This window comes from Sapajus apella, unplaced genomic scaffold (genome assembly GCF_009761245.1).
Source record: "Sapajus apella isolate SASKATOON/1434 unplaced genomic scaffold, GSC_monkey_1.0 scaffold36, whole genome shotgun sequence".
In the NCBI taxonomy this organism is placed as follows: Eukaryota; Metazoa; Chordata; class Mammalia; order Primates; family Cebidae; genus Sapajus; species Sapajus apella.
Genome location: NW_022436976.1, coordinates 11588707 through 11615703, shown reverse-complemented (window position 1 = coordinate 11615703; position 26997 = coordinate 11588707). Strand labels below are relative to the sequence as shown.

The window sequence follows — 26997 nt, the reverse complement described above, 5'->3', positions numbered from 1 at the left end:
TGAAGGTTTTCTCTCTCTTGTTTCTGAGTCCTCACCAGAATCACCTTTAAAAATTGCCTCATGACAATCTAGGTTTTTTCTAGCATGCACCTCAGAACTCTTCCAGCCTCCACCCATTAGTTAGCCCCAAAGCCAGTTCCACGTGTTTGGATACGTATACTCTGCTGTTGGTACCAATTTCTCTTAGTCTCTTTGGGGCTGCTATAACAGAATACCATAGCATAGGTTATGGTATTCTGTTATAGCAGCCCCAAAAATAGTGTTTGTTGTTTAATTATTTTTAGAGGCTAGAAGTCTAAGATCAGGGTGCCAAGATGTTTGGGATCTTGAAGAAGAGCCTCTCCCTGGTTTACAGATGATGCTCTTCTCATCATGTCCTCATATGGCAGGGAACAGAGAGAGAAGCAAGCTCTCTTGCATCTCTTCTTACAAAGGCACCATTCCCTCATGATCTAATTACCTTCCAAGGGCCTCATCTCCAAATACTATCACACTGGGGATTAGGGTTTCAACATATGACTTTTGGGGTGACACAGACATGCAGTCCATAACAGGTGATATGATCATTCCCATTTTGTAGATGAGAAAAACAAGGCTTAGTTTAAATCACTTGCCAAAGATCATGTAACCTAAGCCTTTTTCTGCTAATATGTAACAAATCGTAGTAAACACCACTCATCAGATCTTGCTAATATGAGGACTACGGTATGCTAAGGATAATGATGGAAAATGTGAATCATGAAATATTCACAGAGAAATATAATCCACCCAGTTCTCCACTACAGAGATAGAAACATTTTAAATATATATATATATATATATATATATTTTTTTTTTTTTTTTTTTTTTTTGAGACAGAGTCTCACACTTTCGCCCAGGCTGGAGTGCATTGGCACGATCTCGGATCACTGCAACCTCCGCCTCCCAGGTTCAAGTGATTCTCCTGCCTCAGCCGCCCAAGTAACTAGGATTACAGGTGCCCACCACCAGGCCAAGCTAATTTTTTGTATTTTAAGTAGAGACGGGGTTTCACCATGTTGGTCAGGCTGGTCTCGAACTACTGATCCATCTGCCTTGGCATCCCAAAGTGCTGGGATTACAGGCGTAAGCCATCATACCCTGCCATAAATTAAAATTCTTATAGACTTATATTCACAAATATATAATTTTCCTTTATAATTTTAGTGTAAAAACAATGTTCTGAAGTCTTAAAATCAGCTAATCTCTTAAATATTTATCCCTGCATCATGCTTTGCACTAAAAATTTCCTCAAAAGCATACTTGTTTGAGGAGATATTAAAAATAATTTTGATTCAACAAGGTGAGTTTTATTTAACCTAGATTGTGACTTATCCCATCTGAATTAATAAAGTGTTCATTTGTTTTATATTGCTGCTATAACAAATTAGCACATATTAGCAGCTTACAACAACACAAATCTATTATAGCTCTAGAGGTCAGAAGGCAAAAACTACTTAAATTAAGGTGGCATTCCTTCTGCAGTCTCTAAAGGAGAACTCAGTTGTTTTTCCTTTCAATCTTCTGGAGGCTGCCTACATGCCTTGGGTCCTGGGCCCTTTCCATTGCCAAATGCAGCCATGACTGGTCAACTATTTCTCACAATGATATCTCTCTGGTTCCAGCTCTTCTGCCTCCTTCTTCCCCATTTAGGAACCCTTGTGATTACATGGGGACCACCCACATTACTCCAGGATAATCTCCTTATTTTAGGTCAGATGATTCACAATATTAATTCAATCTGCAACATTTATTCCTTCTTTTCATGTAAAGTAACATATCTACATGCTCTGAAGACTAAAATATGGACATCTTTAAGGGCCATTCTTCTACCTACTGCAAGATTTCTCCCACATGCCAGATGCCAGGAGCAGAAACAATGGACAATAAATGTGACAGTGACTGGACTGTGTCTTAGCCCATTACATGCTGCTGTAACAGAATATCACAGGCTGGGTAATTTATTAAAAAACAATTTTTCACAGTACTGGAGGCTGAGAAGTTCAAGATCAAGGTGCCATCATCTGGTGAGGGCCTTCTCCCTTCTTAGTGTGTCATTGTAAGTTTCCCCAGTTCCTTCCCTTTCTTTCTGTATCATGACTAAAGATCAGAGTGCCTTGACTGTTCTATGACCCAGCCAGCTATAGGTTTTTCTTAGCAGGCTGGAACTCACGCTGAGGCCTTGAAAAAAGTTTCAGGCACTGGAAAAGTTCCCTAGATTTTCTAGAAAGAAGTTGGCCCAGGACCATGAACAAAATTTCCTATGAACTCCATGCCCTGGTCCCCTCATTATGGACATACCTGGATAGGACATGCCTTTTCTCTCACTGTTCATTGTGACAATACGCTGCAGCACTCTCCATCTAGGTTCCCTTAATAAATGCTTTGGACTGATCACCTGGGCCTTGAGTGTTTCTTTCTTTGGAATCCCAACTGGCCCCATCACAGGATGGTTTGAGGCCCTTCCTTGTGGGAACTCCCCTATCGCCACTTTTGAAACTATCCCATCACAAAATAGTCATCGCATGGCAGAAGGTGGAAGGGCAAGAGCACACCCACTCCCATGAGCCCTTGGCTTGAGGTTCAATTCTAATTCTACCCCTTACAAGATACATGACCCTGGATAATTCAATCTTCTTTACCTTACAATTATCCATGAAGTAAAATGCTAGGACTACTCCCCAAAGTGGATCATCTCAGTTTACTGGTCTGGAAGTATATTTGCTTAAAGCTGCATCGTTTTTGGAATACAGAAATTCACATGGGGAAATACCCACATAGAATGTGGCAAACTACTTCATTTTACATTCAGCAAACAGATTCTAAAAGTAGGCGTGGGTCATCAACAAATCAATAAAGAACATGCCAGAATGTCACAGGGGTTCCCGTAAAATTGTACCTGGCCTTTTCATAGGGTCCTTGTCTCACCACCTTCCACCAGAATTTCTTTCATCCATGCTTAACTGCTGTCTTCAGACTCACGTAAGATTCTCTTCCTCTATAACCTCCTACAAGATGTTGTATGGAGCACACAGTAAACTGACACAAACTCAGCCAGGATTTATTGAGTATGTACAAATCAATTAATGGAAACAAAGCATATTGGTCTAATTCCTTGAACATATATCCATTTTAAAAACCCACATATGAGGATAATCACCTTTTCTGCTTCTGAACAATAAATGGAAGTAGTCTATGACAAAGAGCTTCAAAAGCATGTTTTATGTATTTTGGCTTTTTTAAGTACAGCATTCTCCACAAGAGTGATCTAACAATTTTGTTTTTGTCATTTGTTTTTGTTTTTTCTTGTGTTTGGCAAAATGGTGCCTTTGTGGCATGCTACATATTGCATTAGAAAAAAATATTAGTTCCCAGGGAGGCAGAAAAAAAATATATCCTATTGAAGAAACTTGATGAAAGACAAATAATTAATGTGAGGGTCAATAATTTTCTATTCCTATATAAGAAAACTCTGCCAACTACAATTAGACCGAGAGTCTCTACAGCCTGTCACTTTATAGGGGGTGATTCAACTGATATCATATAAATGATTTTATATTACATTCTTCATTCTTTTTTATTTGCATCCAAACCTGCCAGATCTCAGCAATTATGCTAAATATTGATTTACAATTTTTCTCAGCTTATTCTAACAATGAAGTCAGATGAGAATCATAATATTATTTTATTTATAGTCTTAATACAATGGTTTGAAGTGACTAGTAAAAACAAGGCTGGTCTCCAACTGTGCTGACTGCTGGCAAGAAAATTTTGCAGTGTTCACAGATGAGGCAATAGGGAAGCAGTGAATGGGAGTCAGCAGGCCTGAGACACACTAAGTTTGACCAGTTGCATAGGAGACATGCTATATACTTTCATATACTATGAATTCTTCTCTTTATAATGTTATGTCTTTGAACAGAAAAAAAATTGTAGCCACTTGAAAATATGCATTAATAGAAAAATAGTATCTAAACTAAGGGACATAATGAGGCCGTTCAGAGGCAACGTAACCAGGATGGAAAGTTCTGGAAACCAATAATTTTTATCACTAGCATCTATTGAGCAGTTTCTTAAATTTTTGTAGTGTATAGAGTAAACACTCTAAATAACATACACAATCCTGTGAATTAGTATTATCTTCCTCCTTCATAGATGACTTAACAGATGTGGAGTGGTTAGATAACTAGTTCATAATTAGTTAAAAGCAGATCCAGGATTCAAACCAGGACTGCTCTGCTTTAACCATAAAACTGAATGTACTCCTCCTTCTCCTCTTCCTTTTCGCCTTCTCTTTCCCCACTTCCTTGTCATCTTAGCTAATTTCAGGAAAACAATTCTCAGATTTGTTCAGAACATATGCTGAAATGAAGTTTGGGGTAAAAGATGTTTATTAGAGATCAACACCTGTGAAAGGAAAAGAGAGGAAGCAGCATTGAGCAGCAGAAGAAGTCAAATCGTACACAGACCAAGTAAAGCCATGGCCAACCTATCAGGGAACTCTGTAACAAGTAGTGTTCCTCTGTCAATGACCAATCAACAAACACCTAATAAGTGGGTTCTACCAACAATTGTGCATTTGGCAAAAAAAAAAAAATGCTGCTGTGTAGGATACATTTTCTAAATATATTATTGAGTATATTATACAAGGAAAAAAAAATAAAATTGTACTAAAGAGCTTCATTCAAATGGCTATCGTTTTTTTCCACCAAAGTTTAGGTTAATTTCCTAAGAGCTAGTTCTTTTAAAAAGTTGTGCTGTTTCTATAGGCACTTCTACTCTATGAATTTCAACAAGTTGTTTATTCACTATTAAGCTCAATTTCCTCATCTGTAAAAGGGGAAAATAATTGCGCCTTATATCCTAGAACTTCCGTTAAGTATTATTATGATAATGCAAAAAAAGAGCTTAGTGCAGTGCATGGCACTATTAGTTGCTATTGTTATTAGCAATGTTTTATTTTTAAGTGAACCACATATACATTTGCTTATGCTCTGAAAGGAAAATAGTCTATGGTTTAGAATCATAGAAGAAGCACAGTCAGGTTACTTGAGAGCAGGAGGATGATTTAAACAATCAAAAAGAAAATGAAGTCTGAGCCAGTAGAAGGGAATTGAATAAGTACCTGGCCATTTGAGGGGCAGGCGTGGGAACTTACCAGAGGATTGCTCTAGGAAGAGGGATTACCATATGCAAAGGTCCAGGGATGGGAGAGCACCATGGCGTCTAGCTTTACGCTATCCTCCTGCTAGAACCACCTCCTGCTACTGTCTCCACCCCTGTTGCACAGGCACATATGTGTGTGTGTGCCTGTGCACACACATGCACAGTTCCAAAACCCCCCTAACAAAGACAGTAGGTGTCTTTCAAAGGCCAGAAGGTAAAACTGAAAGGAGGGTAGTCAGTTAGCATGCCTGCTGCCAGACACAAAGGAGATTAGTATAATTATTTTGTGCAACAAACCCAAAGTGCTTATTATGTGCCGGGCCTTGTGCTATCCCAGGTTACAAAGCTGCATAAGCACAGTCCCTGCCTTGAAGGTACTCACAATCCAACCAGTGAAAGAATGGCAGTGCAGTATAACGTGCTATAATGACAACAGCAACTGTTTATTGTGCTTGGCTTGCATAATCTCATTTAATCTGCAGAACATCCTATCCATCAGATTATTATCTCATTTCACAAATAAGTGAATTATACACACACAAGAAGGGTATCCAAGAAGAACTGAAATCTGAACTGGGTCCTAAATGACAAATCAAGTGTTGTGGAAAGAAGTAAAATTTGGGTGGGTAACTAAGGGGGCAGAAGTGCTATCTGGACCCATTCTAAGTAGGGAAATCGTACACAAAGTCCCAGAGAGAGAGATCACAGGTTTCTGTCACCCAAATAGGAATTCATTGATTATTTATCATATGGTCTGGCTGTGTCCACACCCAAATCTCATCTTAAATTGTAGTTCCCATAATCCCCACGTGTCATGGGAGGGACCCAGTAGGAGATAATTTAATCATGGGGTTACCCTCCTGCTTTTCATGCTGTTCTTGTGATAATGAGTGAATTCTCATGAGATCTAATGGCTTTATAAGGGGCTTCCCCTTTTGCTGGGCACTTCTTCCTGCCACCATGTGAGGAAGAACATGTTTGCTTCCCCTTCCTCCATGATTGCAAGTTTCCTGAGGCCTTCCCAGGAACCTCTTTAAACTCATTCCTTTATAAATTACCCAGTCTCAAGAAGTTCTTTATACCAGTGTGAGAATGGACTAATACAATTTACCATAAAATTAGTAAAATAAAAGGGAATTGAGTTCTGCAGTATGATTACATTGTAAATTATTGATTAAGGCAGTTACCATTATGTGTCAAATATACTATAGAAGGTTACATTGGCTTGGAAATCTGATCACTCTTTATTTATATTTGATCTTAGAACACAGTTTCTCTAATAGCTATGACTAGCCTACTTAAGCTCCTTAAACTACCATCCACTGATTATAAGAAGGCTGAATATACATGTGTCCATGCATTCAGACATATATGTATGTGTGTGTGTGTGTGTGTTTATTTATATACAAGCATAAATGCTTTTACACATGTATGTATAATTTTCAGTTGCTTTCTGGTCTTTGGGTATTTCCACAAATGCTTATGAATGGTACCTAACAGCTCTCAGTGATTCCCACTAGTTTTTTGTGATGCAAGTCATAGGATCTGACTATCTGAATTAAACATGGCAAATCAAAAAAGAAAAATCTCTCACATATTATTTTCAGTATCAATAGTACTATTTTAATGTCCAATAAGAAAACGTTCAGAAATGATCCCACAGAGTGATGTACTATGTGAAAGAAACAAAGAAGTAGGGAAAAAAAAGTAAGGAGAAAAAGAAAAAAAAAAAAAAGCCAGCTGCCAAAGAGAGCAAATCAATAGATTTACTATGTGCCTTGAGAAGGAAAACATAATCAACCATGTTAAAAACCTCCTCATTGTCCTAAAATGTAATTCTTATGTGCAGTAGTAAGATTTAAAATGGTAATGACACGTGGGCAAAGGTTAAAGAAGTTGACTAAATTTTAAATGCTCAACCATTTAAAAATAATACCCATAAGATTTTCACCAGCCTTTCTACCATTTGTCAATGTCAAAGCAATGATGCAGTTTTATGAGTTTGTCTTGAATTCTCAAATTTGATTAAAAAAAAGCAAGTGTGCTAGAGAGGTACAAATGCTCTGGGTCATTGTGTCCATTTTTATTAAAATTCTCCATTGTTCAGAGCATGATTTCCTTAAAGGAGCAACCTCATTTTGAGGGGTCATGAATTGGTAGGTCAATGTTAATTTTCTTTCTAAAGATTCTTGAGTCTAAGAACAGGTTGTCATTTAAAAGTAATTAGTTTAATTGAACAAGAAAGTGATTTATGGACTGGAAACACTTTCTTCATGTTCCCTTCCAATTAGCTTGGGACATGTCTGCTTATTTTGAAGTGTATGTTTATTTATTTGGGGTACACGTCCTTTAAGAATTAAATTCTAAAGACTTAAGCAACATGTGCTTTACACAAAGATCAAAATAAATACACAATAGCTGCCATTCACTGAGTTCCTATGATGTGCTGATATTTATTAGCCCCGCATTTTTGAAAGAGGAAAATGAGATGCAAAAATTAACTTTCCTGCATTTATATAAGGCATAACTGGAATTTAAACTTACATCCTTCTGGCTCCAAAAATAAATCCTCTTCTGAAATAGCATGTTTATGTCATATTTTTTGGATTGGACATTGATTTTTTTTCTCTTTGGAATGTAAGTCCTTTTAATTTAGAGGAAGAGAAAAAAATAAGAAAGATGAGTTTTGGGCAATTGAAATTTTATTCATTCCTTCTTTGAAGTGTTCCCTTTTTTTTTTTTGCCCACACTCTTATCTACAGTTTCTGAATATCTCTGCCTTTTAACTGCCTGCTGAGCTCTCCTTCTCCCTGTCGCAGCATTCTCAAGTTTGATTTCTGCTCCATGCTCTTGCATGTGGCCTGAAACATCAGACTTTCCAATAATTTTTCTGAATCTCCTCGCCAAGGACTGGAATCTGAATATCCCTTTTCACACACTGCAGCCTGAGGCCAGCCTCACCTACTCCCTCAGGTGTTGTTCTAGAAGATGCCAGCCTAGTTGAAGTTCCATGTCTCCAGCCTGACTGAAAGGAAAGAACTATGGGAAAGAAGGTTTTAAGAGTCATAATCTTACATAAATCACTATGAGTTGTGGTGAAATACTCATTTGCTGCAGTTACAGAGAGATTCCCAACTATAGACTTCAACAGAAAAAAAATATGTTCAAACCCATTTTTATAAAGGCTTAGGAGATGATCTGAAATAAGGCCCCAAGTCCTCACATTACTAAAAATATAATCACTTATCTGTAGGACCACTTGTAAAGTAAATAATAACTTTTGTTATGATTTAAGCCACTATTAATTAGTTTGGTTTTCTGTTACTTGCAGCTGGATGTATTCCTAAGGTCACTAAAGTCAGAGACATATGGTAGGAATTATTGAGCTAAATTTGGGGCATAGTTCTGAGGTACAATGAGGACCCAAAGATGCAGAGAGATGTGGTCTTCACTCTACGGAGTTTGCAATTTACATGGGAGATATAAAAACTATTCTAATGCTACAAGGAAAGTGTCTGTACTTTCACTAACAAGGTACTTGTTAGTGTAACTTTAAAGAGAAAACAGTCTTAGAAACAGCTCTTTAAATAGTACAGCTTTATCAGTATAGTTTTAAAAACAGAATATTCAACTCTAATAATCCACAGGAATATAACAAAAATGCAAACTCTAATTATCTATGGATGTAGGAGTTCAAATGACTTTGATTTTCCTCATGGTACTTTTCTGCTCAAAGTAGAACATTTTCAAAATAGAGATAAATACAAAGAGGAAAATTAAAAAAAAAAACACTTGTATCCCTAGTCAAAGTTCCTTCTACCTCTATTACTCTAATTTATAGCAGGTTATTTCAATCTAAACAACAGAAACAATATTATTGTAAATATCTTGGAGCAAGCTATGAAGAGAAACGGCTTCTTTGTATGAGAGCCAAATAATATTCACAAATATAAAATATTACAATCCATGGCATACAGAGAATGCCAAATTAACTGCTACTATAAAACACTATGATTCAATTCAATTTAAAATCCTTAGTTTTTAATGCTGTTTCATAACTACTATGTGCAATTTATATTGTCTGTTTAGTTCCCTGCTGTTTCTTTCCTTGCTTCAATATTTTGCCCTAAGAATTTTCATTAATTTGTAAATGTTGTGACTATTATAGAAAAATAATAACAGACACATAAAAATAGATCAATAGCTTAAAATGTTCAATTTTTTCTCCCAACCAGCATCAGGCACTGAGAGGTAGGGAGTAATTTGATTACTAATCAGACTTAACAGTTCAACACTTACCTGTAGAGATCATGGATTTATTATCTTAATTATTTCCCCTCGCTAAGCTTTTACTCATATTTTTTGTTAGCTTTGACTTTTATCTCCCTTTTGAACTTTTGGCTTCAAATCTCCATTATCCTTGTTATATATTTAATGTCAGTATCACCCCAAAATTCATATGTTGAAACCCTAACCCACAATGTAATGGTATTAGGAGATGGGGGCTTTAGGCATTAATCAGGTGAAGGTAAAACCTCATGAATGGAATTAGTGCTTAAAAAAGAAACCCTAGAGAGCTCTCTCACCCATTCTGCCATGTGAGAGCCCAGCAAGAAGATGGCCATTTGTGAACCAGAGAGCAGGCCCTCACCAGAAACTGCAAATGTATGTTGGGCTCCCCAACCTTGAGAGCTGTGAGAAAAAAATTTCTTTTGTTTATCAGCTACCCAGTGTATGGTATTCTATTTTAAGAGCCCAAATTGACCAAGACACCCATGACCCTCATATGTTACCAGTCAAATGATTCTGCATTTCTCACAAAAACCACTTTCAGCCTTTGCACAGCCAAGTAATGAAGAGCATCAGCAGATACAAACAGGTTGCCTTAGTTTGGTAGGGCTGCCATAACAATATATCAAGTAATTCAGACAACAGAAATTTATTTTCTCATAGTTCTGGAGGCTAGAAATGACACTTCAAGGTGTCAGCAGGATTGGTTTCTTCTGAGAGCCGTGAGAGAAGTGCCTGTTTCAGGTCTCTTTTTGGTTTGCAGACGGCCATGTTTGTGAGCATGTCTTTGTCCTAATCTCCTCTTCTTATGAAGACACCAGTCACATTGGATTAGGGTTCACACATTGGCATGATTTAACCCTTACCTCTTTAAAGACCCTGTCTCCAAATACAGTCACATTCTGAGGAACTGAGGGTTAGGACTTCAACATATAAATTACAAGGGGAGGGGGCGGCAGGCAGAGAGTAGGGTGGCACAATTAAGTCCATGACACAGAAATAACCAGAGGAGAGGTGAAAAATTTAAGTATGTATCATGGGTTTAGACAGAAGAAATAAGGAACATCTTTTCTAAGTACAGTACATAAAAACCCAAAACACTATACCTTGATTCTGAATTATCTGTGCTGGCAAACATAAAGATCATTGATGACTGTCAAAAAAGGGCATAGATACCTTCCACATCCCAGAACATGCATGTAGACAGCTCAGAAGAAAGAGAAGAGGATAATGAAGATCTCTAAGAGAGTCCCCAGAGCATGGGGAAACCATGCTTTCACTGTCAGAAGAAGAAACTGCACTTCACAGTAATCTGCCCATCGACCAAAAGAGTTAACCATACAAAAGAGACAAGGGGACAAAGAGTGAGAGCGAGTAGACCCGCAAGAGAATAAGAAATTGTTAAAGAATCCAGATCTATATAAAATCTATATATCTCCACTCTTCAGCGTTCTTTACTTTTAAAGTATGCTTCTTGTGGCTAACTGCGAAAGCAATGATTTTACAATTGTCAAAGAAATTTTAATTTTAATACTGAAAGAGTCTCAGAGTTTTCAAGCTGCACTATTCAACTTGTCATATCTTTTTTCTTTCCTCCAGAAAAACATTAATCCAAAAAGGCAAGCTCTCAGGTGAATTACTTTAATCCAAGTATATTTCCTGATACAATAATTTGCAGCAATGATGTTGTCAGCGAAGGATGTGTTTCCTTACTGAGACTTGTGCAAGAAGAGAGTGATTTAGAGCTTCTGGCCAGTGAAAGAACCAAATGACTTCTGCTAGAACCCAGAGGAACAGTAAATCCTATCTTACATCTGGGTTGACATTTTAGTTAGCACAATATACAAATATACTACCTGGTTAAAAAAAATCTATTCTTGAAAATCACTTATTTAATACATGAAGTACAATACACATGCTTGCGTGTATAATGTACTATTCAGCAATTTTTATATGTTGAAGTTTGAGAGCCATGGATCTAAACCAAAGAAACTGAGGAAAAATCAAAATGCAGTGTCTACATACTCAGATAATTCTCCCTTGAGTATGTAGACATTGTACAAATAGGGCACTGCACAAGTATTCTTATTCAATATAATCTGAACCAGCAGCTGGTCATTTAAACAAAAAGTAAAATTAATGAGGTAACTCTATATAAATACATTCACCTTAATTTTTTTTAAATTGAAAGCATAATATATATCTGTTCACTATTTTTTTGTGTAATGCCAAGGTCTTTACTTTGTGACTCAGCTGATTTTCCTCTATTCTCTTTTTTCGTGCAAATCATACACATAATACATCACTTATGATTTTCAGTTAGTAAAAGGTGACAAAGACACTTACAAACTAATATGAATGTTTAATCTTAGATTTTTTTTCTTTTACAAATTTTATCCTCACCTGATTTGACAGATTTATTTAAACTTATTGACATTTATAGAGCCATTCCATAACATATGCTATTCTCAACTATTTGTGTGGGGAAGTGAGTAAGCCACAGCAGGAGAAAACCCAATAATTCAGTCTGCACACAACTTCTCTTAGTCTGTACCAAAATGAATAAGTAAAGGTTAGAGGATTATTTCAGTACTACCTTCAGAGGCTAAAGTTTTCATTGAAAAGGATATCACTGGAAATTAAAAATCTCAAAAATAATTAAACTTTACTTCAGGTTCAGAATATTTGAGGCTGATTTTTAAATTCAGAATTGAGTCAGATAAGTTATTTTCCCATTTCCCTGAAAACCTTATATGGATTTATTAATAATAAAAATAAGTTGGGCAAGTCTCCCCCTGTCCTCCTAGTTAGAGAAGATTTTTCTCAGCAGAGACTGAGAGAAACCCAAAGACTTTTCTTGGGGAACTTGGATAAGGATAGTTGATATAGTCTGGCTCTATGTCCCTACCCAAATCTCATCTCAAATCTTAATCCCCACATGTTATGAGAGGGACATGGTAGAAGGTGACTGGGTTATAGAAGCAGTTTCCCCCCTGCTGTTCTTGTGATAGTGAGGGAGGTCTCAAGAGAGCAGATGGTTTAATAGTGTGACACTCCCCCTTCACTTGCTTTCTCTCCTGCACAATGTAAGACGTGCCTTGCTTCCCCTTCGCCTCCCACCATGATTGTAAGTTTTCTGAGACCTCGCCAGCCATGCAGAACTATAAGTCAATTACATTTTTCTCTTTATAAACTACCTAGTGTCAGGTAGTATCTTTATAGCAGTCTAAGAATGGACCAATACAATTGTTTTAAGGGAATCAATTTCTATTGCTCAAGTTTGCTTTGTATGCCCTAAAATTGATCTTCCTGAAATATGCACTTCCAGTCATGTTGATTTCCACCTACTTTTTTGTAATTAGCTTTATATTTTACAACCGAAAGACACATCTCTCTTCATCTGGTGGTCTTATTTAAGTGCTTTGAACTTAGAAAAACATCTGAGAAACAGACAATTTGAAGTATTGCCCAGATATTGATACAACAAATGGCTTTCATGACTGGGCAACAAATCCAATTGCAGGTCAAACACTGTAGTTTCCAATCCTTAGCTTTCAGTACAATAGAAGAAGGACCTAATTAAGTTGTCATTTGAAAGATCATCAAAAACATTTTTGTGTGTGCGATCACTATGTGATTTTAGCCTTATAATTCTGAAAAAAATTCAAAGAATTAAATGACATTGCCATAACAAACCCCTTTCCATTCCCGTCTACTTATGTGAACATGTTTGTTAAAGGAGTAAGAGAAGAAACGACATCTACATATATTTGTAAAAGAGCAGAATCTATAACATGAAATGCTTCACAGAGGAAGCCACAACAAATGAGCCTGTTTAATTCACCTCATTTAAGCAGAATCAATTTACTCCTTAATTTGTTAATATTTAACAAGAGGATGAATAGAAACTACCAAAGTTGAATTTAAATATTTAATGACTTAAAGTCTGAAATTCTGTGTGAAAGAGGTAATTTTGGTGGTGGGAGTGGGTAACAAACGAATGGTACTGTAGCTATCCAAAGTATATTCCAGTTTGCTAACTCAGAAGGCAAGAAACATTTGCTTCTTAAGAATGCAATGGACCTTCCTGTAGTAAATAACGTGGTGGATTTATCATTGATGTTTCTCCTGGATACACATACTATGTAAAATGGACAACTTGACCTAATGACCTTTACTGTGCCTTTAATGAAAAATGACTGAGTTATCAGACAGTCCTAAGGATGTATTAATTATTCCTTTACCACACTTCAGTGTACTCTGTCATTACAGAAACACTTCTTTACATTAAAAAGGTATAAATGAAAGTCTAAACTAACAAAAAATGCTTCTAAACCTTTGAACAGTCTTTCAAAACCTATGTCTTCTGCATTTTTTTCTTGTGGTGAGCTATAATGCTTCTCATTCTTCCTTCCTCAAAAAAAATTTACAGAGGAGTGTGACTATCTCTACTTAGAACCAAGTGTATCTTTCACAAAGAAAGCCAACTTCATGTGAATTCAGTGATGATCTTTTGAAGGAGCCAGAAGAGCCATATCATTTTATCCTCATGCATGACTGAGGGGTATAAAATCCCTATTCCACCTCTAGGACTTGTGCACAACCCACAAACACACACACAAATAGCAACATGGGTGAGATTTAGCGAACTAGAGGGACAATCAATTCTAATTTTTCACTCTAAAACAATTTCATTAGAGATAGCAATGCTGGAAATGGCATTTTATAGTTGACTTCCACCAAATTATGATGCAGCTCAGATTCAAAATCTCTATTGTCTTTGGCAGAAGTTTTAAAAACCATTTTTATTTACTCCAAACTGTCTGAACAAAGCCAGCACAGGCCCTTTGCAATTTTTACATCAAGTGCTTCATGCTGTAGTTAAGTAAGCAATAGAAATCAAAGGAAGCATTAAGAGAAGGAATCAGGACATCATTTATTGGTTGGTGGCATTTTGGGGATTTAAAATTTTTGTTTTAGTATGTAACTGCACTTTATTACCATTTTATCCTTAAAATGTAATAAGTACAAACTGCTTCAGTAATGATAGAAAAGCCTTCTCAGCTTTAATGAAAACTTTTATTTGCTACTGAAAGTTTTATTATTTCCAAATGGTAACATAAGCAAGAAAATGTCACTACTTTTATTTGAGGAAAAACTTTAGCAATTCAAATAATTTTGTTCTTGGGTGAATTTTAAGACATTTAGATTTGTTGTATTTATGCTTATTGTTTTCATTTACTTTTGATAAATTAAAACCAAAAAATATGTACACATAGACACTATTACAAAATTAGCCTCTAATCAGCTATCAAAGTACTAGATGCTTAATACGGCCATCCTCTGTCAGATGTTGGTCTAATCCAGACAAAAATGTTTATATATTTAGGCTCCTGTAAATTTCAGTTGCTGACTATGTGAGGCAACATATGGTGATGGTGAAGAGCAGTGGCTCTGAAGCTATGCTGTCTGGCTTTGTATTCCAGCCCTGACCCTTCCTAGCAGTGCTACCTCTAGAAACTTCTCAGTTCTCAAATTTCTTATTTGTAAAAATGAGGGTGACCGAAAACCGGCATGACGGGAAGATTTAATAAGATAGTTCATGTAAAACATTAGAATAGAGCCTGGCACATGGTACACACTTAATAAATATTTAGTTTTAACAAAGTTTTCAGTTGTGAATACATTCACCTCTAGATTGGATTCACCATCCAGTGATATAATTTATTCGATAAACATTTGTTGAGTTTTATTTTGTTCTGAACACTGTCCTAAGTAATGGTGGCAGAGGCATTAATAAGATATGGTGCCTACTTTTCAGAAACTTACCATTTAAGTGAGAAGTATTTGTTGCCATCTTAATATCTTTTCTAAAGAGTACCATGAAACATACTCTTTCATTAAATCATAAATTTTCCCTTTTCCTGGTAGGCTTGGAACTAATGGAGCTTCAGAAAAATTTGATTTTAGTTTCTGAAATCTTAATCATGCTCAGTTTAATAAATAGCTACAGTTTTTTTTTTCACATTTTAAAATAGATGATTAAATGGTCTAATCAGATTCTAGCTAGCCAAAACTTGAAAAACATAGGAAGACAACCATGACTGACACATTTATTTTCCCAAATGCAAACATACTGCAAACATCAGCTGCAGAAAAATAATGCTATTTACATCTTACGTGGCCCACAGTTAACTAAAATTGCACAGCAGTTTAGCACCAAAATGTTAAGGTACCTAAATTAAATTCAACTTGAGACAAAATAAGAAGTTCATTTAATCATAGCTATATCACCTTTCTAAAAGTTCTGAAACTAATTTCCAATATGGCACCTTATATGGCTTTAGTTTTTTTTAACATTCTCATTTATGTTATTACACTCAGAGAATTCATTAAAAAGTAAAATCTTGAAGTTTGGGTATAAGTTCCAACACAATGACTAATGTGGTATTTCAAACATCACAAACTCCAAATGATCTCAAATATGTTGTCCTTTGCTAATTTGCTGCTCCTAAAAATGTGCAATAAATGCAATTAAAAAGGAAAGTATCTTCAATTTAGTTGCAAGATTGGCTACTATATTTATCTTCTTACTAGATGTATCATAATAAAAACCCATCTAATATGCATTACATTGTTTAATTCAGGAGGAAATTGGATATTCTCCCTTCCAATTAAAAAAAAGAAACCTTTTTTTTTTTTTTTTTTGCAACAGCCAATAATGATGGTGTTCTTTCTAGGATACATTGAATATTGCCAAAATAGGTCCTCTAAGGAGTTCACCCACCTAAAACAATTGAAGATCATGAGTAAATACACAGGCACACAACTCCTTCCTCTCTTTTTCTGTGCCATAAAACCTTCCTTGATTAAAATACTTTTAAAAGACCCTTATGATCCTTTTGAGATTGGGCAGATAACAACCCTGAAATAATACTCCCTCTTCCCAATAAAACTTCCTTCAGTACTGAATAAACTCACACTTCACTTATGTGCAAGCTACGGTGAGACTGCATCTCTCAGTCTCAAATCTCCAAACGAATGTATATTTTGGTAATCTCTTCTTTTGCATCTAAACACACATATTCCACACCACAGGATCTTCCTGATCCCAGCGAAGGTCCTTGCTTGAGGTATGCGTTTTTCACATCCATTTTATAATCCTTCCAGGGTGAAAATTTCAAAAGGGGCGAACGTGGGTGAAATAAACGAAGAAGGGGAGGGAGGAGACATGATGCCTGGGATTTCTGCCATCCTCCCTGCAACCCAGAATTAGTATATTTTTTCCTCTCTTCAGCCCTCCCCCTCGCTCCCCTCTCGCCCCTTCCCTCCGCAGCAGGAGGGAGGAGGGGCAGCTGGCTGAAGTCGCCACCTGCCGCAGCGTGGAAAAGCTCCAGTTGTCACTTACCCAGCTGGGTGAGAATGGCTCATTTTTGCAGGATCCCTTTTGGACCCCGCGGCAGGTGTGGAGGGTGGGTGCGTGGGCCCCGTGCACGCTGGCGCTGCGACAGTCGCGCTCGCGGGGTGGCTCCGCACTGAGGTTGCCTGTGCGCGGGCACCTGGGCTGGGCCGCCGCCGCCCCTGGGCGCCCGGGATACCCGCAGCCTCCCGAGCCCCCACCCTCCGGCGGTATCCACAGCCTCCCGGTTGCTAAGGGAGGAGAGAGGCGAGCGCCCAGGGTCTGGAGAAGCGGAGGCGCTGCTGGAACCGAGCCTGCGAAAGCTGGAAGTGATGCCAGTTTCTACCCCTTTTTCTGGGCCCTGATATGGGTGGAGACCCAGGCGAGCCCCTGCTCTGTTGCTCTGGGGCGCGAGTTCCCCAGGTACCCGTAATCTGAAAACACAAACACGCGCGCGTATATAAACAGCCACAAGCACACATTTTGGCTGGCGTGCTTCCTCCTAGGCCCTGGGGAAGGAAGGACTGGGAGCAGCCACTGCGTGATGCGGTAGTTTCCAGTGATAAAACAGCGAGTGCAAATTCAAGGAAAAGAAGGACGTCTCTCAATCTGTTTTGGGTTTTGAATTTGTTTCTGCATCTGTAAGGTATTACAATCGACTCATTTCCTCCTCGGAAAACCCCTACTTGGCCTAACTGAGATCCCCACTTCCAGCAAGCAGAGCTGACAGTGCTGGCTTTCGAAAGGTGGGGGAAATCACTCGAAATAGTATTTGTATTGGAATCAAGTACATGGAATGCAGGGCTTAGATGAAGCAGCCTGGATTTAAATGAGGATCTTACTGTGAAAGTTTAAGTGCTGGACTCAGATAACCTATTCTTGTTTTGTTCTTGCTTGGTCAAGTGTTTTGCAGAATGACTGTATCTCTGGCCTCAGGTTCCTCATGTATAAGTGAAGGGTTAGACAAACCAGTGGTGACTGAGCTTTCTAGGGTGTCTGTTCTGGGTCAGCCACACTCAGAGGTGGGAAGAACATCACCTGATTAATGTCATTCTGCTTTTCCCCACGTGGTAAAGGCCCACTGAGTATGACAGAGATCAAACTCCTTCCTGCGCCATTCAGGGCTCCACATCACCTGGCCCCAGCATCCCTCCCCAGCCTCTGTGACCAGTTTCTCCATTCTCACTACCTTAAACTCTAGCAATACCAAACTCTTGCACTATCCCTCTAGTGGGAACATATTTTCACCAGTGACTACTTGAAAAACTTCCATTCATCCACTTCCTCTTTGACATCCTTGGGTGTGCCGATGGCTCTGACCTCTGTGGGCCACTCAGCCAGGACACGCCTCTGTTTTATACTTACACCCTTGCTGAAGTAGATGGCTGCCTTTTCTACTCAAATGCAAGCTCCTCCATTTCATTTTGTACATCTATTTTATTTATCTATATTCTTAAAAGGGAGCAACAGTTTAATAAACATTTGCAGCATAAATGAAGGGGGAAAAAAGAAAACTCTTTTGAGTGGTCGCATTTGTTCTAAGTTGTTACTAAATGCTCTCCTCAGCCTTTTATTGAACATTTACTATCTCATTTAATCCTCATCTTCATTTTATGAGATAGGTTTTTTTCTCCATTGCATAGCTATCAAAACTAATACATAAAGAAATTATTTTTTCTAATATCTACAATAGCTTCCCACTGGAAAAACTAGGATTCAAATCCAGACCTCTCTGATTTTAGCCTGCAAGTGCTTTTAACAATTACAAGTTGATTTATTTTTCCATGGCCCCTATAAATCGCCATAGAAGCCAGATATGCTATACCATTAGAGGTTTTGGACTTGAGTAACCAGAGCCATTACAAGAAAAAAAAATAGGATGCTAGCTTACTTGCTTAGATCCTGAGACTGAAGGATTCAAGGCTGCTTTGGAAACCAAATGGCTAGAACTAGACTAAGGCAGAGGTCATCTCCCTTCACCCCTCTACCATATGTCTATCCCCACTAACAGTGGTTCCCATTTGAGGTTGCCCTTAATGCTCACTGTAACTAGATATTACCTGGATAAAAATCAGGATGGGGAAAGGAGCAGGAGGAGGAACTAGAAAGATACACTATAACTTGCCCAGATGCTGGCAATCCCTAAGGATGATGTAAATAATATAATTTTATATAGGTACTAGTTGTTATATAGTAATTCATTTTTGCAAATAGAAAATGGCACTTTCTCACTGGTAGAATGAGAAAGAAAATTAAGATATGCTATTTAGATACTCAGGATTCTATAGAAAAGATTCCCCAGCACCCTGCAGACAGTGAGGTACCCTTAACAGCATGTATTAATTCATAAATGGGGTTTGAGTTCTCCACCCCTGTGAGCTCCACAATTTCACATTTCTGATGAAAACTGCAAGGAAGCTACTACTTCTCACTTCAGAAAATGCTCACTGTGAAAATGTATTGGGAATTTAGCCAGAATGAATTTTTATGTTAATTTCTAGAATGGAGACAGGGAAAGGGAATAAAGAAAAAAAAAACTAAATTAAACTGTTTCAAGACCAAATAGTCACTGGAGTCCTTTTCATTTTCCCACAGGAAAAAAAAAGTCCCCAGATGTCCCCAGAAGTGTCATAAATTTGTAAAAAGATTTCTGCTTTATAGAAAGGCCTGTGAAATGAGAGTTGGGGTCAGGAGACTGAGAGAAGTAGAAGGGCGGGATTCGGGGAGAGGTAAGGATTCCACATACAGTGTTGATTGGATCTTCATTTAGGGTGGACAGCAGCTGGACTTAGGAATCACAGATCTAAACTATCGGTAACATCAGTTACTGTCTTATTTGTTTTCTGTTGCTGTAAGAGAATACCACAGGTAAGGTAATTTATAATGAAATTTATTTCTTACAGTTCTGGAGGCTGTGAAGTCCAAAGTTAAGAGACCACATCTGGAGAGGGCTTTCTTGCTGTATCATAACATCACTGAGAGCATCACATGGTGAGAGGGCAAGCACATGTCAGCTCAGGTCTCTCCTTCTCTTCTTATAAAGCCACTAGTGTCATCATTGGGGGTTCCTCTTTAATAACCTTATCCAATCCTAATTACCTCCCAAAGTCCCCATCTCCAAATACTATCAACATACGAATTCAGGATTAAGTTTCCAACTTCCAACAAAGGAAATTTGGAGGACACATTCAAACCATAGCAGTGATCAGGCCTTGAATCAGAGGTAGGCAATGTATACTTGCCAACTACATCTTATCCACTGCCTGTTTTTGTACAGTATGTAAACTCGGAAGGGCTGCTACAGTTTTAAATGCTTGGAAAAATTCAAAAGAATAATATTATTATATGAAACATGAAAATTATATGAAATTCACATTTTATTGTTAATAAAGTTTTATTGGAATATGCCGATGACCATTTTTTTTTTTTTTACAAATAATCTATGCTTTCATGTAACAATGGCAGAGTAGTTGCAACAATCACCTTATGCCCCATGAAACCTAAAATGCTTGCTATCTTTCCCATTACAGAAGAAGTTTGCTGACCTCTGGCCTAACTTATCACTACAACTGGAGATGTAACTTGCCCTCACAGACTTCAAGAACAAAGACTAGTGCTATATTCCCAGTATCTATCACCTCTGTGCCTCTCACAGAAGGTACTGAATAAATAGGCAAATGAAGGAATTAATGGATAGATTGGAGAAATAAGTTTTCTCATGTGTTTATTATTCTCCTGAAAGACAGAGTTCATGTTATCAAGACTTTCTCCCCAGATGTAATCCCAAAGGCATTTCGGAGATCTTCAAGGCTACCACTCCCATCTTAGGCCTAGAGTGTCAGGACCTTAAAGCATGATGCTTTGCTGTGATCCAGGGCTACCTTCTTTATCATCATTACATAAGACCTCAGTGGGAGGCGAGTAAGGTAAGCATTTCATCAGGACATGCTCCTTTGTGCAGAAGTTTAAATTTGCAAGAGAGCTTCCTAATACCTTACATTCCTCAATGTTAGCTTGGGTTGCTCAAAACGATCACATTGAGAGACTGAAGAATGGAGTGCCGATGTACAAAATTTTACTTCCAACCTTTGATAATAAGGAGTGCACTGCCTTGAAATTGTTTTCTGTGGTCTGAATGTCCCCCAAAATTCATGTGTTGATATTTAATCACAAATGTGATTGTATTAACAGGTAAGTCTTTAGGACATGATTAAGACACGAGAGTAAAACGTCATGAATGGGGCTAAGGCCCTTATAAAAGGGAGAATGGATTCACTGCCTCTGTCCATTTTCCCATCTGGGACAGTTTCACCCTCTCCAGAGGACACAATAATCAGCTACCATCTTGGAAGCAGAAAGCAGCCCTCACCAGACACCAAGCCTTCTAATGCTTTGATCTTTGACTCCCAGCCTCTAGAACAGTGAGGACTGAGTTTCTATTCTTATAAATGACCCAGCCTGTAGTATTTTGTTATAGCAGCACATACAGACTAAAACAATAAGCTTAATTCCAGTGAGCTGTTTATTGAAGCATGGCATCAGATCCAGGAAAGGCTGAGCAGACATATTCAAAGAAGAAAGTGACAAACCCAAAGGTACATCGCCAATTTACAGTTCTGAACAACCTGAATAGGCAAGCTGTCTCCAGATCCTTCCATCCCTATTTTTCAGTTGGATCAAATGTGCAAACTGATGAGTTGGAATGGGGACAGCCAATTGACTTATTTAGTGGCCACGGGAAATCGGTGACATTTTCTAGGCCTGTGGTCTCAGAGATGAACAGAACTCCTATCTTCTCTCAAATTTGAAGTCTATTGGGTAAAATGACATGCAAAGAATGACAAGCAAAGTGCCTAATGCTATGATGCGAACGTGTGTAAGGTACAACATGGAGTGTCTTCTAACTAATGTTCCTGCCTCTCACCCCACAACAGGTCCAGCTATGTACCTACTGTCTCTGATGCTAAACATCACTTCACAATAACCACATTATTACTTCTTCTACCCTTGAGACCCTGATTATTTCTCACTGTCCTGTCCCAGAGTTTCTATACTAGGAGAGGGAAGAGAATGTCAACGTTGGACAAAGGAGAAGAAGAAGAGAAACATAAAGATCATTGGAGAGAAATAGTTACTAAGAGAGCTCCAAGGAGAATAAGGGACATTTATTTTTACATTATATTTCTGATAAATGCATTCTCCACCCCACCCCAAAATGTTTGTCTAGAGAAGTCAGGAAGAACTCACAGAAGAATCAGGGCTTAAGATGAGGCTTAAAAGATATGTAGGAGTTGGCTGTGGAGATAGAAGTTGGGGAAAAGAGGCAAGTCTTCCCCATGCCAAGACTCTCCATCAAAGCCTCTCCAGGTGAGGGCAGACTCAGCCCATCTCTGTAGACCCTGTCCTGGCTTCTGTAATCTGAATATTCATGGAGGCTGGGATTTGGAACCAAGGAAAGGAGAGGAAAAAGAGGAATGGTAGGAGGAGATAACTTCATCAAGGAAATGGGACTCAAACAGGGCTCAGGTGTGTCAAACTGCTGCTGTGAGGTGGCCTCCTCTTCTACTGTGGATTGTGGGCGTCACTCCGGCCCCCACTCGCATACTGTGCTGTTGGTGTGCACGCCTCCTCTCCTCCAACCCTAGCATAAATTCCTGCTCTATCCTTCAGTATCAATCAAATTACCATGATTTAGAAAGTATTTAACAAGTATTTCTTGAACTGTGATAGAAAGAGTGTAATCCATGTTTTCCATGACTCTCCATTTGGAGGAGAGGACATGAAAAAATGTGACATAAAAAGTGTGATAAATGGATATTTCTTTGGCTCTGGCCCCATCCATGTATGAGTGAACTTGTGAGATATTAAGAAGCTTAGCATTTGTATTATTGTCCACCATTAGCCAAAAATGCATTCTAAACAACAGGCGTTGAATTTTGGGAGAGGAACTGAGTAGAGCCATCACAATGGCCTGATGTAATTGAAGACTAGATTAGCTTATTTGATCCAGTGTTTCTGAAGCAGCTACAAATGGCTGATACTACTGTTTTCCATTAGAAATAGATACTATACTTGCAATTCACAGAACTAAGGGTCCACTTGGCCCAAGATCAGAAAATATCCATTGACCTTATATATCAGGTACTCTGAATCTTCACGTCTGTGAAGTGAGTTTTATTTTTAGCACTATTTCACAAATGAGGAAGCTGAGGTTCAGATAGGTTAAACACCAGCTGGTAAGTAGCACAACTTCAAATCCCGTTGTCTATGTTTCTAGAACCCACACCCCTAAACACTTTTCTGTATTGCTTCCCACATCCAAGAGGTAAGAAGGCATAAAAACACAAAGGGGAGGTAATAACTGCAAGGTCACTGATCTCAAATAAAAGCTGTTCTCAGTTTTGCTAACTGTTCTTCTCCCAACCTTCATCACTCACAATGACTCAATAATGTGACTGGTGAAAAACAAAACTGAAAAGAAAGAATTTCATTCATTACCACACATCTGTTTTCTGACAGAGTAAGTAGTATACTCCATGCCCTCTCACCCTTAAGAGCAACCATCTTCAAAACATTTTTATAGCTTCATTTGGTTTAAATGACATTGGAGTTGGTTCCTCCATGGAAACATAGCAGCACTGGTCTTCAAAGATTCCTGCATCATAAATTGCTGGCTGAATTGCTTTATTCTCTTCCTCTCCACAGCTAGGAGAACAGGAGGAACTGTGAGCCTTTGAATTAAATTGTATAGACAAGAAAATTATGCTTCTTAAACTTAAGTTATAAGTAGATTGTTGGTCTCAAACAGAAGACTAGGATTGTTCATTTGGAAGGTAGATAAAGCTCATAGAACAAACCACGTGAACTATACTAACTTTTTTTGAAAAAATAAGAGCATAACTTTATTACTTACACATTCATGTTGTAACTCAAACTTGATTAAGGAAATGCCACCTGATGGGACTTTAAGACATAGACATTGATTAGGTAAAGATTCTTTTTAGTAATGACCATATTAGTTTCATGGAAATAAGCACCCTTAAAGGAGTTCATGGATTTTTCACATAAGGCTTAAATATTCTCCAGACAAGCATGCTTTCACTAGTAAATTGCTTAGCCAACACTTTCTCCCTAAGGGCACACAGGTTAAAAAAGGTTTTGTTGCTGTTGGAGTGATCACAAATTCTGAACTAATGAGAATTTCTTATTATGATAAAAGACAATAACTCAATGGAAGCTGTGGAACAAACATCAAAGAAAATACAAAGAGAAAAACACATTTCTAGAGTGGGAGTTTGGAGAGAGTGATTATTCACTGGTGAATTGCAGGAAAACCCAAAGCAGTAAAAATAAATTAATAAATAGGAAGATTAAAACAGCAAAATCATGCTCCTAAGGCTCTGCAGATTCACTTGAAAATAAAAATCTGAGGACTTCTTGATAAATTGACTATTTGTAATACGATCGCCATAGCTGACCCAAGATCAGAATTGTGGGGTTTCTTCGTTCCTCTGGGCTTCTTTTTCAATAAGTTTTTCTCTCACTTAAAGGCCACATCAAAATCCACCTTTTAGTTGAGGAGAAAGAATCATGACTACAGGGTTTATTCTCTGCACCTGTGCAAGCCTGTCACCATAGGGAGCTTTTATCCCTGAGCTAGCTGGTCAGTCAGACAGGACGTGAGAAAATGCTCTGATGAGCCAAGGTTCTGCAACATTGGAAACAGAAGCACAAAATTTTATGGTGCTCATTGTTCTGATGTGTTCTGTACTCATACACAGCAACAAAGGCTATTTCCTAAGCTGTAAGCCAAAGGGGAAAAGCAACATGGTTAACACTGGAGTGTGCTATGCTGTGGGGAAATATTTAGTAAGCAGGAAAAGAAGTTGAGAGGGGAATATACAACTTTACTCACTAAAAAGGCAAATAAATGAAAAAGAAACAGGCAAAGTCCATAAAGAAGGTGCATAGTTTCATTATGCATAATCACAAAAAGTAGAAAACCCACAAATCCCCTCCAGTTTGCTTGGCATTGTGCCTTTGCACTTAGACTTGAGTAGTCATGCTGGTGATATTGTAAATTCTGAGAAATTTCTTCAGATATGCCAAAAATGCATTGTTATGAAAAATGGATTTAAGAAAAAGTAAGAGGTTCCAGCTCCCCTGTTCTGTCCATATGTAAATCAGAGACCTATTTTTGAATTAGAATTCGATCACTGTAAAGATGTTACCACTTTGGGTTATAGAAAAGGCTTGCATGTTTCCACCTGTTTGATGTTAGGCATGGCCACGTGACTTGCTCTGGCCAATGAAATATGAAAAGTGATCCGTGTCCCTTCTGGGTAGAATCTTTTAGGAGCTCCCTCAGAATTCTTCATCTTTCTTTTCTTGGCCACAGCGAACAGCAACATTCCAGATAGTGGTGCTTCCCTTAGCCTGTCCTTCTCACTGAGGATGATGTGGTATAGAGCCACACACAAACCCATGGTGGGCATGATATGTATGGGAAATTAATCTTTGCTGGTTAAAGCCATTCAGATCTGGGGGCTCCCGGTTATCCCAGCAAAGCTGGCCTATGGTGATGAACACAGCCATATCTTAGCTATGGCATTTTGAGAAAGCTACTTTCCCAAAGCCTCTATTTTCTAATCAGAAAATGAGGAGGGGCTGGGATATAGCAAGTATTCAAAAACAGTAATTTACCCATCTTCGTGAAAATAACTACACATTATTAGACATCTGCACTGTGCCAGGCACTATCTTTCCTGTACATACATCATCTTTCATCCTCATACCAATCTCGTGAAGTAGGTGTTATTGTTCTTTTTTATAGATGATGAAACCACTCCTCAGGGAGGTTTACAGATTGATGAAGGTACAATCTTGTAGGTGGAAAAATCAGATCATTGTGATTCAAGGCTCTTGCTTTATTCACCATTCAACCTCTCCTAAGAGAATGCAGCTAATCCATCATGAAATAAGTGAGAACTTACAATATTAAGACAAACATCATAACATGAAAAAACAAAAATAAAATAAGATAGAATTTTTAATTAGTATATTTTTCAACAGACAAAGCATCTTTCTCACTAAATGATTTTGTTTTAATGATTCCAGCTACAGTCATGCTCAGTCATTCCCAACACCTAAGGGTTAATTCAGCTAATAATATGGGTTTGCCACCTATTCTCAGGATTTCCACAAGCCCAGAAGAAATGACAGTTACAGAGGGCAAGATGGCCCAAGCCAAATAAAAAATTGCTTTTTTCTTTTTTTGAATCATTATAGTGGGTCATCTCATTGTGGCTCATTTGGCTTTCTCATAGGAAGGCATTATTTGTTATTTTTCCTGCATAAAAATAGTATTTATCAAAACACTACATTCATAGTAGTTTTAAAAAATTACATAAGGGCCTATTCGTTATAAAAATGTTGTTAAACACTGCTATATCGTAAATCTTAAATTTTGGCCAAGAGTACAAGATAGCAACATGGCAGGAAATATTATAGGTGATGACTAAGGGAGGATGGCAAAGGATGCAGTGTTAGCAGAAGGACCAGCTTGAGAGTGAATTCAGAGAAAATAGGAGGAAAGCCACTTCTCTTCAAGTCAATTACGTGAAAGGAAGAGCTGACATGTGAAATGAAAGTAACATACTCGAAGTTACCTTGTCATTTAGGGGGAACACAACAGAACACCTAGAATTTGGGGGAGAATGTCTCAGAGAAATTGGCAAGAGACTTTGTAGACGATGTGGATCAAAATGAATGAGACTCTCAAAATGGGATTCTGTGCCCATCTTTCCTTCTACCTCCCCCTGCTGGAAATCAGCTATTGAGTTCCCGACTAATTAAATTAAAGGCTCTTCAGTTGTCACAAAACAAAGACAGTGTTTCAAAGACACCCTTTGGTCAGATTTCTGGAGGACAATTTTGGGCCCTGACATCAAAGCAAATAAACTCCACTGTAGTCACGGTCACTGGGGCGGTGGTAATGACAATTTTTAAAAAATACTGAGCATATGATGTGTGTCAGGTTCTCTGCTAAATGCTGCAGGTGTCATGTCTCATCTTATAGTCAAGTGCTATTGTTTCCCCCTTTTTACAAAGAAACGTTCTGAGAA

At 38.0% G+C, this 26997-nt stretch overlaps 1 protein-coding gene across 4 annotated transcripts in view; it reads right to left on the bottom strand.

The window, feature by feature from the left end:
* The window catches only part of ERICH3 (glutamate rich 3), a 108235-nt gene extending 90788 nt beyond the window's left edge, over nt 1-17447 (bottom strand). For 2 of the 4 annotated variants that reach the window (XM_032296586.1, XM_032296588.1), the window contains exon 1: nt 16883-17445. In XM_032296586.1, coding sequence (XP_032152477.1) covers nt 16883-16905 — 23 coding nt within the window. In that variant the 5' untranslated portion in view covers nt 16906-17445. Of the gene's footprint in view, nt 1-16882 lie in introns of all 4 variants that reach the window. The other 2 variants (XM_032296587.1, XM_032296589.1) reach the window with 2 other exon arrangements.
* Nucleotides 17448-26997: the final 9550 nt, after the last annotated feature.